General features: G+C 37.3%; 1 protein-coding gene across 1 annotated transcript in view; it reads left to right on the plus strand.

Annotated features, from left to right (window-relative positions):
- hcn4 (hyperpolarization activated cyclic nucleotide-gated potassium channel 4) overlaps window positions 1–16,613 on the plus strand; it is a 74,218-nt gene that overhangs the window by 7,322 nt on the left and 50,283 nt on the right. Inside the window, exon 2 of the mRNA XM_080884890.1 lies at window positions 10,039–10,462. Coding sequence (XP_080741016.1) covers window positions 10,039–10,462 — 424 coding nt within the window. The remainder of the gene's footprint in view (window positions 1–10,038; window positions 10,463–16,613) is intronic.

Genomic DNA, 16,613 nt, shown 5'->3' on the forward strand with positions numbered 1-16,613 from the left:
TCACAGTCACCAATTCTCAATACAATAGAGCACCTTTGGGATGTAGTCAAACAGGAGATTGGCATCATGGATGCCAACAAATCTGGAGCAACTGGATGATGCTATCATATCAAGATGGACCAAAATCTCGGAGGAATATTTGACGAATTGAGGAAGTTCTAAAGGCAAAGAAGAGTTCAACCTGGTGCTAGCAAGGGGTAACAAATAAAAACCTAATAAAGTGTCAGGTGAATGTAAAACATTTTTGCTTTTCACCATAGAGAGAATATGTTCTTAAATGGGTGTTTTACACAAGCTTTCCAAATGCCTACCTTCTATGTAACGTATGAATTATGTTCAAGGGGTGAAAGTCAATATTTAGGAAGTGATAGTAACTCTGATGATTTACAGTGACAGTTTACTATAGTCTTCATTATTTTTATCATTCTTTGTTTTGAACGTGGCAGATTGACAGTTATTATTCAAACAGTTGTGCTCATGATGCAATCAGTGCTGTTCAAAAAAGCAGTCACCAAAAAAAAACACATTAGGTACTGTAGGTGTAATCTTCAAAGGAAACCCAACAGGGCATTCTTTACTTTGATTATAGGTAATGCAGTGACACAGCCTTGAAAAATGAAAACTCTAAAAACAAGAAATCACTTGGTTTCTAGCAATCAAGCAGACACAGCACAGTGTATTTTATGGGAAATGTCAGCATGTTTGGAATTGCTAATTAAGACTTCTTGGATTTAAACACTTCCTGTAGGCTATCACTTCTCTCTGATGTCTCCTATTGAGCATTCAGGGACACTTTTTATACAGACCTGAGTAAAATACTGTTTGCAACTGCATTTCTTAGTCTGTGCTTTTCTATTTAAGTGCCATGTGTTTCGGATTCATTAATTTTACAATGCAATGAGGTTTCAAGGGGAAAAGAAAGCCATCCTTTTGTACCCCAAGCTCAATGACTTCCTGGTGTTTTATTTTATCCCTGAAATTACCCAAAGACTTTATTTATCATTTTACATATAATGGCAACTAAAACATGAACAGTGTATTCATGTTGAAGCACCAACCCTCTCATTTCTCCTCACAGAGATTCTGTTATTTGTAGTACATACAGATTGACCTTTTAAGCCCTGCCTGCGTCCCAGGTGGATCCACCCCTCGCCATCCTTCTGAAATTGAATTGAAACAGTCATCAATGCAGTACTCTGGGGGATGGACGCAATAAAAATAATGATTAATAATTTAATCAGAGATGCTAGTCATTAGAGAATCAACTACACAGATAAATTCTGTTAACTTCAGACTTAATTAGTAGAATATGCAAAATAAAACAGTAGGTTTAGGTGGATCAGGAGAATGACCATGTAAAGGTGACAGTTATACCATAATACAACATATTATAGGGACATTCAATACGTTTTATGTCACAGAAGATGAGGGTTTGTGTCTTACAAGATCAAATATCGAGATCACCTGCGATTGGCATTATCCCATTGCTAACATAACTCATTCACTTCAAGTTACCACTATATAGTTGAAGCTTCACAAATGTATAGAAGGCTAAAGTGCTTATGAAACAGTAGAGAGGAAATACTTACCTGGATCAATGTGCTTGGCCTGGCCCTGCCACATGCTGGGTGTCTCAAAGACTTTGACAAATGGCTGGATTATGAGACAGGCACTGGTGAGAGACAGATTGCTCACTCCGCTCTGCTATAGGGTGATTTATCTGCACCATCTCACAGAAGATATCACATCCCCTTTTTCTCCACACCAGTTTTGGCCATAACAAGTTACTCAGTTTTCAATCGCACAGAGGCTCCAGCAAAGTTAGCAGGTATAAAGCTAAGTCCTGACCATGTCTGGCATCTAGAAATTACAGAGCTAAGAAAAAAACAAAAAAACAACAACAAAAAAAGGATAAATCCTGCACATAAGCCTTTGCTTACTCACGCAAACCAGTGAAAATCAGATACAATGTAGCCTCTGAGATTTAGTTTCATTTCATGCTGAGGAGTTTCCAACAGCTTTAAAGCTTTATTGACTTTGGTCTTATTTACCTCTACTTTTTATGTTTCCAGAAACAAGAGCTTTAAAAAATAAAGATAAGGTGATCAATTTGCATCTATATTATGTCCTGAAGACTTGGATGTTTCCTAAAACTGCTCCATTCCCTGGTTAATCTATCTTGTTGGTTGTCCAACTGCTTATTTTCTGTCACTGTTTTTACATCTTATCTCTACTGTGTTTTTTTTTGGGGGGGGGGGGGGGGGTTTCATGCTCCTATCCTCTCACCCTTTGACCTCCGAATGGAGTTAGATACTAATGTTTTTTTGTTTTGATTTTTTGTGCGAGTTTTTCTTACGCCATGTTTGAGTAGCAGCTTGCAAAGTGATGAAAACTTTGGCCCAGCACTGGTGCAATCCTGCAGTAAGGTCATGAAGTAATGGTGTACACAGTGACCAGTTACAGGTATTATAGTCACTCGATTATCGTAGCATCTCATCTGTGGTGAGAGAAAACCCATTGCTCCATCTCTCTCCAAGTCCCACTTCTTTATTGATGTTAGGTTCTTGCTTGTAGTGAAAAGAGGTTTTGAATTCATTTAAGGGGACACTGGCCAATGTTTACTCTGTGTCTGGCTGTCAGGAGACTCCTTTGACATGACATTAAGGACCCTATGGGAGATAACAAGGCATCATGATAAAACACAGACGCAATTAGTGGCAGGATGACAGTCTACAAAGGAGATAGTGGCACATGCTAGTAGGATAAATGCATGCTCATGACACAGCTCATACTCATAGAGTGCTCTCTGTCCTCTCTTTGCCATTTACATCCCTGTCACTCTCTCCATTTTCTCCCATTGAAGGTCTACTTTTTTGTTGACTTTAGACCACCCATGTATAGTTCTTCTTCTTTCAGAGAACAGGTTGCACTTTTTGAGCTTGGGAAGACTCTGATCCCAGTGACACCGAAAGATAGTATAAAAGACAGACTTGGCTAAATCAGAGCAGATGTATGAAATATCTTGACTGAGCATTTTTCTCAGTGGGCTATCTGATTACATCTGGTCAGTTTGCAAAGTGGATCTGGTGATTCTGTGATTTAGTCAGAGCTTTCAAGAGTATACTTTAGAGCTATTGAAACATCACAGCAAATTTAGGCTGGACATATCTCAGTGAGTGGCTCTGGGGCATATTCTTAAATGTCTGGAACTGACACTGCAGCATTTATAAAGTTTCCCTAAGATGCTTAGCCAGGTTAGGGGCTTTGGAATTTGAATGGAGAAGAAGTGAAACGAAACAGGAATTATTGCATTACTGAAGTGTTTAAATTCCTTTTGAGCTATTTACAGAGAATGATCGATATATATGCTGTTTTTGACTGAGGTAACCTACATTATTATAGTGCCTCTTTTAATTATCTCCCAAATAATGCATTGCATACTTTAAGATAATAAACTGAGCAAATGAAATATCTTAACATACCTAAACAGAGTTTGACCTATAAATGAAAAAGTCCGCACCGAGTTTGGGAGCTGATGATTGCTGGTAATGTTGATCAATACAGGGTGCGTTTCCTCATATAAAGCTAATAAATGATATCCAAGTGTTGTGAAGTGCTATTGAAAGTGTTTATCAATTTCTGAGAGCAGGCTATATTCCATTGATTAGAATTTGGGAAGTCGAGGTTACATTTGCCTGTGTCTACTCGTAAAGGGCTATAGTTCTTCTCTTTTAAGAGTTGTTTACTGCAGCAGTTATGACATTGTCTAAAGCATAATCTTTCTTATGTGTGTTCAGTAACAGTCCCAGATAGTTTTAGAGCTGAATGAAAAAAATCACCCCCTGTACCCTTAGCTTGATGTCCCACCAGAAACACTACTAGCAATCTTATTTATGGATCTCTTTTAGTGGCGTAATGCTGACCCCTTTTAGTTGATTTTACTTCTCCTCTACCCTTTGTAGGCATTTAGTAAATCCCTGTTTTCTCTTAGCCTAAGTTTGGGGAGATTTGCTTCTACCTCTGATGGAATCTTCTTAGCATAGGTCTGATAAAACTGCGTACCTCACCTAAATATAGCCTCTTTTAACTGCACAGCCCCAGTGTCAATGATGTGCTTGCAGTATGCCTACTGGCTGTGCTTAGCAAAGACAGCACCGTTATGACAGTTCATTGGAGCGGGTGACAACAAAAAATAGGTTTAACCCTTTTAACCTGATTTTTTTTCTCCTAAACACTTAAATCTTGCTGTGTTTGCCAACTGGCTTGTTTAAGACCAGTGGACTATGCCTTTATGGGCAGTAAACAGGCCTTTTTTGTTGCTGATGTTGTTCTCCTGTTATTTGTGAAAGGCTTTACCATAGATTGCATTTCCCTTTGGCTAAGCATAGCTTATGATTTTTTTCTGTTTCACAAGAGCTTTTCATGCTTAATTTCCATTCACACTCCGTGTTCACTAATTCACAACTGGCAGTGGACTAAGAGAAGCTGTTGCTCTGTCAGTTATCATGTGAGTTTAAGTTTAATATATAACTGTTCTGTTAAGTTGGTCCTATGACATTTAATCACACCTAAAATACAGCTCCCCTGCTATGAAACACCTGCATTTCTTTTGTTCAGGAGAGAAATATATATATTGTTTTTCATTATTTTCAAAACCAGAAAAAAAAAATCTGTCATAGTACACTGCATTACGTTTACATTTACCAAGATTAAAACACATTAAGGACCATAGGATTTAGGGTGATCTATTTCCAGAAATTTATTTGAAGAGTTTTCTATAACTAAGGTCCCAGGTTTCTACAGTTACTCAGAACTGCCATATCAAATATTGGTCCACAAAGGCTTTTTTCATGTTTAAGCGACAGTCATTTTTCTGTATTTCTGGAAAAGGGAGAAGTGAATGAAAGACTTTCAGTGTGTTACAATCTGTAATTAAATCCTTCACACTACACCTCAAATGCTTCCTTTATCAGACGACACTGTAGCACAAACACAATTTATTTTGGTATGTGCCCTACAAAATTATAAATTAAACATTAAGTAAGTGGATAGAAAAAAAAGTGCTCCAATGTCTAGTCTGTAGAAATTGAGAAAAGGTTTTTAGATAGCAAGTCTTGTTTCAGACTAACTATACAGAAATAAGCTTTCCCTCAACAAAATCATGGCAGTAATGAATGTTCAGACTCATGGTCATTTAAATAATAATGTTTTTCATGACCTCCAGAAGGACAATTTTTACAGTCAGAAAAATAGGTTAGAGTGGGTGGTTTGGTGGTTAAGTGGTGAGGATTAGATGATGAACACCGTGATTAAACTCTCCTTCTTACATACATTCAACGCTTCTCACCAACACAGTGATAATCTCTCACCTTAGCCAAGTAATCTTAATGGTTATATGGGTCAACAAACCAGTTTTAATATATATACTGTGGGATTAGTGGGTTTAAACTGCTTAGCTAATGACAGATTAACAGCTTCAGTGAAATAACTCATACTGTATATGAAAACATACAAACTGACATTTCCACATGGAAGAAAAATCTTCATGTTGTCTTACACACCTGAAGTTTGTATTGAAAGAGTGTATAGCTCTGCAGTAATCAGATTGGACTGATATAGGGACTGACATTTAAAGCTAGTTCCTTTTCCAGCACTTGTCTTGTCTTTACTGACCACTCAAAGTGCTTTACAGCACAAGCCACATTCACATTCACAAACTGTAGAGCCATTTATCTATCACACTCACTCTCACTGGAGTAGCTGGGGATCAAAAGCCTTCCGATTCTGACACGACAGTCAATCCGATTGTATGGGATCCATCATTTTCTCAGCATGGTAGCCAGCAGATCAATGTAATCAAAATGTAAACAGGTGCGCAGACGTGCACACATACAAAATTATGAACATTTGCTCCCTGTATATTCAATCCCATACTGTATATACTCCATTTTCGTATCCTAGCCTTGTGCCTCCTCAATTTAGATATAAGCTACTCTGAAAGGTAAGCGTGTGTACTGTAAGGCTGTTTGTGGTGGCTCTCATAGTCCCTTTCAGGTAGCCTGGCTGGCAGGGTGAGGAGAATGAGAAAGGCTTATCGTGTAGTCAGATGCACTCTAAGGGTGACAACATGTTCCTGCTGTCCCTGGTCACCCCACCGGAGAGCATAGTGGTCTGTGACTCTGTCCCTGCAGACAGCAAAATGTCAGGGCTCCCTTCATCGGTACAGTGAACTCTGAGCATCATAACAAGCTAGGTGTGAGCTATCCCACGGCTATATTTTTTAGTTTTTAAAAAAATGCTTTTCTAGACTAATTAATAAAAAATATACATATATGTTTTACACACACCCATCAGACCTGCCTTCCTGTTATTTACATTTTTTGTCATGCAATCTCTGATACTCCTCAGCGGTCATGTAATTGCTCATAAAATGTGATCGCTGGCCACATATTTCCATAATTTGCTATAAACTTATAAGGCACTTTGTCACTGTTTTATTCTTTGTGTTTTACAAAAGACTAATTCATGTAGAACTGATGTAATGGACTCAGATCCAGACATAGAAGTAGTATTTCTTTACTGAATAAAACTTTTAATTTTTTGACATTTAGAATGGATTTCACACCTTGCTAGTTTTACATTTTTGTTTGTGCTTACGTGTCCATAATAGCCGCAGCATCAATCGGGAGCACCTTAACAATCATGTAACAAAATAAAAGCACTGCTAACCTAGCAATACTAGCTGACTTCCTTTTGCTTTTATTTTAAAACAGGTGGTATCCCATCACACAGGTGAAAATTCTGATTTTCTGTGCACATACAGATATGAGATTGTTTAATGCCTTTGAAATGTCCGTCTAACATCCCAGGCTCACCCAACTATATTTATAGAACAATGTCTCCTATGTCAGGGTCCTAGTGCATAATAAAACACAGTAAATGGATCCTTGCTATGTTTAGGTGGCCTGACCTCCATTAGAAGGCAGCTACAAGACTGAAAAAGAGAAATCATGAGCATTCATTCATGCATGCATGAACAAACATGCACATAAACATAGTCTATTGATAGAGACACACTGAGATCATGGAGATTTTTACACTGCTCTTTAAAAGTAACTGCTTATCCCAAAATATTGTATTGGGGCAAAATCAATAATTATCAGAGTCAAGATTTGCTTTTTATTTGTATTTTCTTTAATCAATGATTGTATCAATAGTGATAAGTGAGGTTTGATCAGACAGGTGTCAGCAGTACTTGGACAATTATCAAGTCTATATCTCTATAGCTTGCTTTCTCCTTTTCTCTGTAGCTAAAAGATACCCAGTTAAAATTCTGAGTGCATTTACAAAGCGCCTGCTTTGTCTGGTCAAAGTCCATTGTCCATTTGCCTCATATTTAGATTTATTTATTGTGCAGCAATATTTGCTCTTAAATCTGCTTAAGCATGTTATTATTGACATTGTACAGGCAAAGCACCACTCTGGCTGAATCCAGCTTCACAGACTTATTAGTATGGCTATAGACCTTTAGGCTCAGTTTCCCAGACATGGACTAATCTTAGTCCAAGGCCTTAAACATTTTAAACAGAGGTGTTCACTGAATTTATTTGTTAGATGGTACTAATTCAAAAAGTTGTCGTAAATGTTGTTATTATGGCATGAAAACCAGTTTTCATGCATGTTTTACAAACATGGAAAAAAGAAAAAACATTTCCTTTAAGCTTTCATTCATTGATTTTTATTTTTTCCTCAAAATTATAATGTTTGATCAGTTATAATAAAAACAGTCTTGCCTTTGTCGAGGAAATGAACTCAATCTTGAATTTTAAGAAAAATTTGTGTGTCTTGCTGCACCTTCATGACAAATATAAGTAGTAAAATGAAAATTACAAATACTGTAAGACAAAAGGAAAACTTTATTTCATGTAAATAATATTTAAATTGTTTGATATTGGGGAAACATGGCAGTATGAAGCACAAATGCCTTTACCAATGTTTGCATTTCTTCCTTCAAAGTTTTACTTGTCCTTCTGGGTTTCAGTCTTAATGTGAGCACACAGTGGTGGCAGGGTCGGTCTAAATATAACTCCACTTGACAACAATCTGGAAAAGTAGATACCCTTTTACTTTGAAGAATTCCAATTACTGTCACTGTTTCCTCAGTGAATGTGTCTGTGTGCGCAATGCACATAAAACTGAGATGTAGTGTACATATCTGCATGGCGTAGAACTGTCTAAACACATTACAAACCTCATAACTGCTTGTGCTATTTTTGAAGAAACATTTTAACATTTTCACCCAGACTGATGTAAATTCTATCCATAGATGTGTGCATCAGAGATTGTGGGCTCAGACATAACAATGAGAATAAGAAATAGGGATACTATATTGCAAACAGCAGTGATTTCCAATGTTTGCTTTTCTGCTGCATCAATAAAAGTTTTTTGACTTGTGTACAGTTAAAAGGACTCAAACTGCTGCAATGTGAAAGATCAGTGAATATATTACAGGTGTGTAATGACAATATGTGCTTAATCACACATATGTCTCATATTTCTTAGAGAAATTGTTGTTTTAGTTGTAACTGTTTATCAAAAGAAATACAGAAACAAATAACAGGACAAATCTTACATTTTTGATATTGGTATATCTAACTTAACATGATTTGGACAAGGGATGTTTTTTGGATGTGACTGTGTGATTCTGTGGAGCAGCAATTCACTGTAAACACTGGATATATTTACTGAAACATACTGAGAATAAATCATGAAATCTACCGATTTTAGCTCCAACAAAGAAGTCAAACAGCAGTAATTTATTGTTGTAATTTAGCGAGCTTTCAGTAAAAATCTCTATCCTATCTTGTTTATATATGTAGCATCCATTCTTCTTCATTTTTATAGCCTTGCTCTTGGTGTAAGTTTTGTCCAAAGACAAATTTTTATGGCCCAGTTAGAAGTGGGTGGGTAAATCACCAATCACTGCATCAATGCACAATGATTCAATTACTGAGCCAGCAGAGTGCGCAATTTATATCCAAACTCTCTGGTTTGGAAGATTGACGAGGTCACAGTACAGTTTTTAATTAACAGTTAACCTCCGCTGACCTTTGAGGTGTGATTTAGAGGCATGCCTACACACATGTTTTCATATCAGGCCCCCTTTTTGTCATGGATACATATTGGCTACGTTCATAAGTGCAGAGTTTATTAAACCATTATTACACCATGTTCATGTAAGCTTGCTAAACACTACATACATAGTAATAAAAGCTTAAAATAGGTCAGTGATGAGAGAGAAGGAAAGGCAGGGACTCTGACAGGTAAAGGGAACTGGGTGATGTTAAATGCTGTCAGTGTGTATGCCCCACAGGTTTAATATCAGAAAGAGGAATTCTAATAAGTAAGTTGGATGAAGCAGTTGAGTGTTCCAAAGGGAGAGAGAATGGTGATTGGACCATTCAGTTTCCTTTCACATGTAGGTTAAGGAAACAGAGGTGAGGAGATGCTGGCTGTTTGTGAACAGTTAGTGAATCAGAAAGTGCAGAGGTTTAAGGGGAGTGACGGAGAAGTATGTATGGTTGTTATAGGACAGGTATCAGGGCAATAGAGGAGATCCAAGACGTAGAGATATATTGATAGTGGATACACTGAACAATAAATATGGAATGAAATATGGAGCTGCCAGATGGAAGAAAAAGAGGCCACACATTCCTTTTCTTAAAGTTTTATCTAACACAGAACAAATGTTGGTCTCCTCAGTTCATCAAACATGCATATTTTATTTGACTATGCCGTTTGCTGTATATGTATATGTCAGCCCACTTTAATACTCACACTATAAGTTAAAAGAAAATGACACTATCGATATGTACAAAATGTTGTCGTCTTTTATTTTGTTTGCAGGCAGTTAAATTGTGCAGTTTATAGAACATTCACTCTGTGAAAGACAAACACAACAAAGTTACCTCATATTTTTATATTCTGACTTTGTTATTCATTATATTTCTGCATTTCTCCATGTCTCTCACCAACAAGGTTTTACTGGGATTTGACCATGCTGCTGCTGATGGTTGGAAACCTCATCATCATCCCTGTGGGCATCACCTTTTTCAAGGATGAGCACACCCCCCCGTGGATTGTGTTCAACGTTGTCTCCGACACCTTCTTCCTCATGGACCTGGTTCTTAATTTCAGGACGGGTATCGTCAAGGAAGATAACACAGAAATCATCTTAGATCCGCAACAGATCAAGATCAAGTACTTGCGGAGCTGGTTTGTGGTCGACTTCATATCCTCCATCCCCGTAGACTACATCTTCCTCATTGTGGAGACGCGCATTGACTCGGATTTCTACAAGACGGCACGCGCCTTACGCATTGTCCGTTTTACCAAGATACTAAGCTTGCTGCGCCTCCTGCGCCTCTCTAGACTCATTCGCTACATCCACCAGTGGGAGGAGGTAAGAAATCATTTTCAGGCTGTTAAACTGTATGTGAACAGGTCTGAAGAAAGTTTAGTTTATAATGTGTATCTTGTGAACTGCTTTATATTGTTACTGAGAAAACAGTATTCTTCATGGAGTAAAATTTTTTTAGCATACTACATCATTTGCAGTGATCATCATACAAGCATATTAGTTCATGAAGATAGGGAAATGAATCCCTGTCTGTTTAACTAAGTCCGATTGCAATTCAGATTCTATTTCTGTCCTGGGGAGCTACTGCAAAGATGTTTGCTTCCCCTTTTCTTTCAGGAAAGAAATATGGATGGGTGCTGCGTCTGATTGCATCCACCCTTGAAAAGAGAAAAGAGACTCTTTGCTGTGTACCAGTCACCAATAAGTTGATGAAGGCAGGATGTTGATTAGCATTTTCCCACTGTGTGCCCGTCCTAGCAGTGGAACCCCAGAGTCCAAAGAGGCAGTGCTGCAGTACAAGCATGATTATGATTGTGGCAATAATTAGAAAAGTTCCAATTACTCTCACTGGATGAATCTTCTTGTTTAGTCTCATAGGTAAAAGGTGCAAAGTGAAGCATCAGAATCTCAGCATGGAGTCAACAGGAAGACACTCTATGCTGCTGCTCTGCATCATTGAGGAATTAGCCATGCAAAGGAATATTTCAGCTACAAGTCAGACCGTGAAATTCTAGGAACAACAACACTTAACAGATGTGTCGTCTAAATGAAATTATCTCCACAGTACTGAAGTGTGTCTCTTTGTTTAGTTTGGGGAAATTACTTTTGTGTCCAGGTACTTTCCACTTGATCAAAGAATTATTATTATTTATTTATTTTTTTAATTTAAAGTAAAGAAAAGTTGATAAGGCATTTTCACTGATTTAAACTCTAAATTTAGCTTGTTATGTTTAGGTTTTAAAAGTACAATTGCTGTGAGAAGTTTACATCTACTCATCATCTGCATCATTGTCATGGTAATTTAATTAAGTTGTTAATTAAATTAAGTCGTTTAATGGTTTCTTTGAACTATTCTTTATCCAGGATGGAATGAGTGTACAGCATGTATCTTTAATAACAAGAATCACAAGTTTGAATTTATTTTGGATCTTTTAAATATTTTGCTGTTACCACGACAACCATGCCCGTGATGAATATATATACGCAAGTTACTGGGAACATTCTTTTTACATATACATAAAAATTAATGCCAAAACTTTAAAATTATTAAAATAAATCTGCTCGAGAAAAGTTAATAAAAGAACATCTTATCTTTAAGAGTTTGAATAAAAGGGAAATCCCAGCATAGTGTTTTAGTTAGGGCTACAGCGTGCCATCGGAGCAGCTTGGCAAGTTGTGGCGTCACTTCTCCAAGTTTCTAGAGCTGGAGGAAATACTGTAGCTTGTGATTACTATAATTTTCATATTCATCAAAACATTCAGCAACCGCTTGTGCTCTATGTATGGGACCAACTCCACTAGTACTCTGTTTAGCTCGAATTCATTCAGAAATATCTGCATTTGGGCTTCAATATAAATCAATAAACAACAACAACGAGAATAATAATCATAATCAACTAACTAGTGAACTAACTAGTAAATCAAAGAATGTTTCAGAAATCACCTTCTTATCCAAGATAAAATCTTGAGATCATAATTTTTATTTTTGTTTATCGCTTTTTGTTTTATTGTGCATCTTTTTTTCATATTCAACTTTATCCAATACAATATTACAAATAAACACTATTAGCTTATTTGCATAGATTGTAAAATTCACCACTGGAGTGTTACTTGTTGGGTATGTTCAGCTGACTGTGTAGCAATTGGAAACGCTGAAAATGCTCACATCAATCTATATCCAGACCTTTCACCATGAATTGGGAAGTTCCTGGTTTTCAAATATTTAGCTGGATAGAACAGCTGGATAGAACAGTGTATATAAGTGTGATGACATTAATCATGCAGAGCCTCTGTGATGCCATTTCAAAGGGAGGAAAAGTTCAAATAAATCACTGGGGGAGGATTCCTTTGTCACCCTGTGTCTCTATGCATGCCTACTGCTGTGCTTCTGAACTTAAAATGAAGGCAGGAATACATGTATTACAAGCTAACCTTGATTTGAATAGCTCGGACAGTGGGCTGTTACATGTTCAGCCTATGCAATGAGATAACAGAGAAAACATGGGGTAAGAAAGGGAGGGAAGAGGGAAAAGAATAAGGAATAAAGGAGGATTGAATAAAACATCCTTCTACCTGCAGAACTTGCTTTTAGCCATGGGCCACTGATGTAATGCACCACAATCTCAATCTAGGAATTTTGCATTACTGGAAGTATTGGAAAACAGACTAATGGGAGAAAAAATATCCATAATGATGTGAATGGGAAAAACTTACAAGGACACTGCAAGTTACTGATGACTGCAGAATCTAAAACCATTGAAACAATACAACAACAAAAGGGGGCATTACACTCACAGAGCCAGTTGCCATTTAGATTTTCTGTTCCTGTGTAGGTGGTGTATGTGTGCGGATATTGTGTGTGAGCGTTTGCTGATGAATGCTAGTTAGGCAGACAGAGTGAAAGGCCAGCTTTGCCTCAGCGCCAGAGTACTCCAGATGAAATCTCACTGAAATGTCATCTGTCACTGCAGAATAACTTGTCGCCGAGATCTCACCACCCAACTGACTTTTTGACTTTTCCTATTGGCAGCTACATTCCAAACAAGGTGTATGTATTTTATCACCATTTGAATATTTTGGTAAACATCGCACTGACCTTATTCCCCCTTTGTCTATTTACCTACATATTGAACTTTGAAAGACTATAAAAGTGGAAAGAAGCACACTCAAACACTAACAAAACAACCACAAAAAAGGTAATATTTGTCCTTGTTTACAGAATCGAGGCAGAATCCTTTTGATCCATGAAAATGTGCAATTTTTGCCAATAAGTGCAATAAATGCAATTCAGCATTGTTCGGCACTCTAAATGTGGCACGATGAGATGTGTAGTAACATAGCAGAAGCTGCAGACCTGTGATGCCCCAATGTCCTCCGAAAGGCAAAGCTGATTTATTTCACTCATATTTCACAAGTGTCTGCAAGCTAGAAATAGTTCCGCACAAATTCATTTGGTTTGTTATTGTTTGAGTTTCATTTCCTCTTCTGTAAGAAGTCACGCAGAGGACATTTCTTCTGGGAAGTGCTGGATACAGCTCAGTGAACTCTACTGCATGGTTTACTGCCTTGAAGAGTGATACTGTGGGGAACAAGTTTTTAAAATTAGAATCTTTTTTCCATGTACTGAATTGCAGTGGATGATGCTTTTTTAGGAATCAGAAGAAGACAAAGGAATATAATCATACCAAAGGACATAAACAGAGGTATGGTTCAGGGTGCAGCAAAATTTTTTTTTTTAAGTGTATTAAAAGTAAGGTGTTTTTAAGACATAAAAAATAAATGGATAAAATCTTATTCCCAGAGCTATCAGATTACTTCCAGACAAATTGCATAAAGGGACTAACTTAACTAAGTCATTTATTGCTTCACATCACCCCTTTAGAAAAACCGATTTGCTTTATTGTGACCTACACATTCTCAGCAATAGAATAAACGTCATAAGTTTGTTTCATAATCCTTTGGGGACAGTTAACTATATATGGCTCAATATCATTTGTCACAGAATCATCATTTTATAGGTGACATGGTTTCAACTCAGAGATTTAAAGAGACCAAATCTAACTGACGGTTCTTATGTGGGAAAAAATGTAATTTGTAAAGTCATCTTAGCTTTGGTTTAATTAAATTCTTGACAATTCAGGGAAATAGTTCTAACTTGCACATTCATGCATGCATGTGCAAATACATATTTGGTTTAGTATGGTGCAGTCAGTATACATAATCTGTCTATTGTGAACTCCTAAACTACCCCACATAGAGAGAGAAAAGGCTTTGCTTTAGGCTTCTTTGTTTGTTTTAGTTGATTTTATTTTTAAAGGGATTTAAATTATTTGTCAATAAGTCACATTATATATATAAGTAATAAACCATGGATCGATATAATAGTGACAATAAACCATGACTGTGTGAAATGATGTATTTCACACAGTTGCTGGTTTGTATGTAGATTTTCCTGTTGTTCTTTGAAATAATGTGAAATACATGCTTTGCACTCATCAATGGAATAATTAAACTGTGAAGGAACCTGCTATACTAATTTCCTCCATTATTGTGGTCGTATTCCTGGAACATTTATGTTGCATGGTTGTGCAAAACTTCATCCACTGTCCTGAAAAAGCCATTTAAACTATTTGTCCATCACCGTAAGCCCACTTTCATCTGATTGGCTGCCCATCATCTTCTTCAGAATTCTGCAGCATGATTACTAACAGGGACTAGATAGAAAGAGCATATTTCTTGTAAATTAGCTGCGCTTCATTGCTTCCCTGTTAAATCCAGAATCCAATTTAAAATTATTCTTTTCACATAAAAGATCTTGAATAATGAGGCCCGATCTGATGTTAAAGATCTCACAGTACCCCAGTAGAGCGCTTCGCTCTCGGACTACAGGCTTACTTGTGGTTTAAAGGGTATTAAAAAGTAGAATGGGAGGCAGAGCCTTCAGTTTTCAGCCCCCTCTTCTCTGTAACCAGTTCCCAGTTTGTATTTTTTTTCTCTTTGGAAATGCTTGTAGTTAGGGCTGGATCAGGTGACCCTGAGTCTTTTCAGTGGTGTTCATGCACCACTTTGCATTTAAGCAATAGTTGTTATTATCAGTTATTAAACTCTCTCTCCTCATCCCCAACGGGTCTTTTTCCTTCTCAGTGCCAACAAACGCTTGCTCACAGGATGCTGTCTGATTCTGTATTATTACACTTTCATCATACTGTAAAGGTGATATTACAATTACCATGTTGACAGAATACATTTTACAAACAAAAAGGTGGCTACATGCCGGTGTTCAATATTCAATACAGTATGCAGATATTCATCAGACTTACACAGACACAGACAGAGCAGAGTGTCATTATTCGTCTCTCCTGTCCTCATCTGGTCAGCTTCCTCTCGTCACTTTTCATTGGGATAAAAATAAGACTGTGACCGGATATTCTCTTCATTGGAGTTGTCTCCTGTTGACGAACCACTGACTTGGATGAGATTAGTCATCCTGTTAAATCAGATTCAAGGCAGCGCACTAATGATAAAGCTCCACGGGCTTCCTCTCACGATGCCTGATGACTACAGCAAAACCGTTTCAATAGGGCAACCCAGCAAATGTTGCTTTCAGTGTGGATCAAGATACAATTGTTTGTCAAAGAGGGTTTTTTTAATTGATCATTTATTTATTTATTTAGTCATCCGAGTGGAAAGCAAAAAATAATTTAAAGTAATAGAGTGTGGGAAGTGAAGTTTATCAGTTGCATCAAATGCAAGATAAATTGTTGGTATATGGTAGAGCTTCAAATCAAATCAAATCAAATCACTTTTTATTGTCACATCACATGTGCAGGCACACTGGCACAGCACATGCGAGTGAAATTCTTGTGTGCGAGCCCCGCAAGCAACAGAGATGTGCAAACACAACAACACAAACGAGCAAAATACAAGAATGGCCAACCTGAAACTAATAAATATATGTACAATATATAATAGTGTATGCATTTCTGGATGTGTATACTAAATATTTTCCTACGTGTGTGTGTGTGTGTGTGTGTGTGTGTGTGTGTGTGTGTGTGTGTGTGTGTGTGTGTATACACATTTTTACAAATTAAATAGTAAAAAAATAAAATAAAATAATAATAATAATAATAATAATAAAATATATAAAATATACAGAGTTGAATATGTGCAAAACAAGTGGCATTTATATACAGTGTGGAGTGCATAATGTTGAAGTTCCAGTAGTGAAGCTGAGGTGTCTATGACGTGTTCAGCAGTCTGATGGCCTGATGGAAAAAGCTGTCTCTCAGTCTGCTGGTACGGGACCGGATGCTGTAGAACCTCCTTCCTGATGGAAGCAGTCTGAACAGTTTATGGCTGGGGTGACTGGAGTCCTTGATGATCCTCCCCGCTTTCCTCAGGCACCGCTTCCTGTAGATGTCTTGGAGGGAGGGAAGCTCACCTCCAATTATCCGTTCAGAGCACCGCACTACTC

This window comes from Rhamphochromis sp. 'chilingali' (assembly GCF_963969265.1).
Source record: "Rhamphochromis sp. 'chilingali' genome assembly, chromosome: 6".
In the NCBI taxonomy this organism is placed as follows: Eukaryota; Metazoa; Chordata; class Actinopteri; order Cichliformes; family Cichlidae; genus Rhamphochromis; species Rhamphochromis sp. 'chilingali'.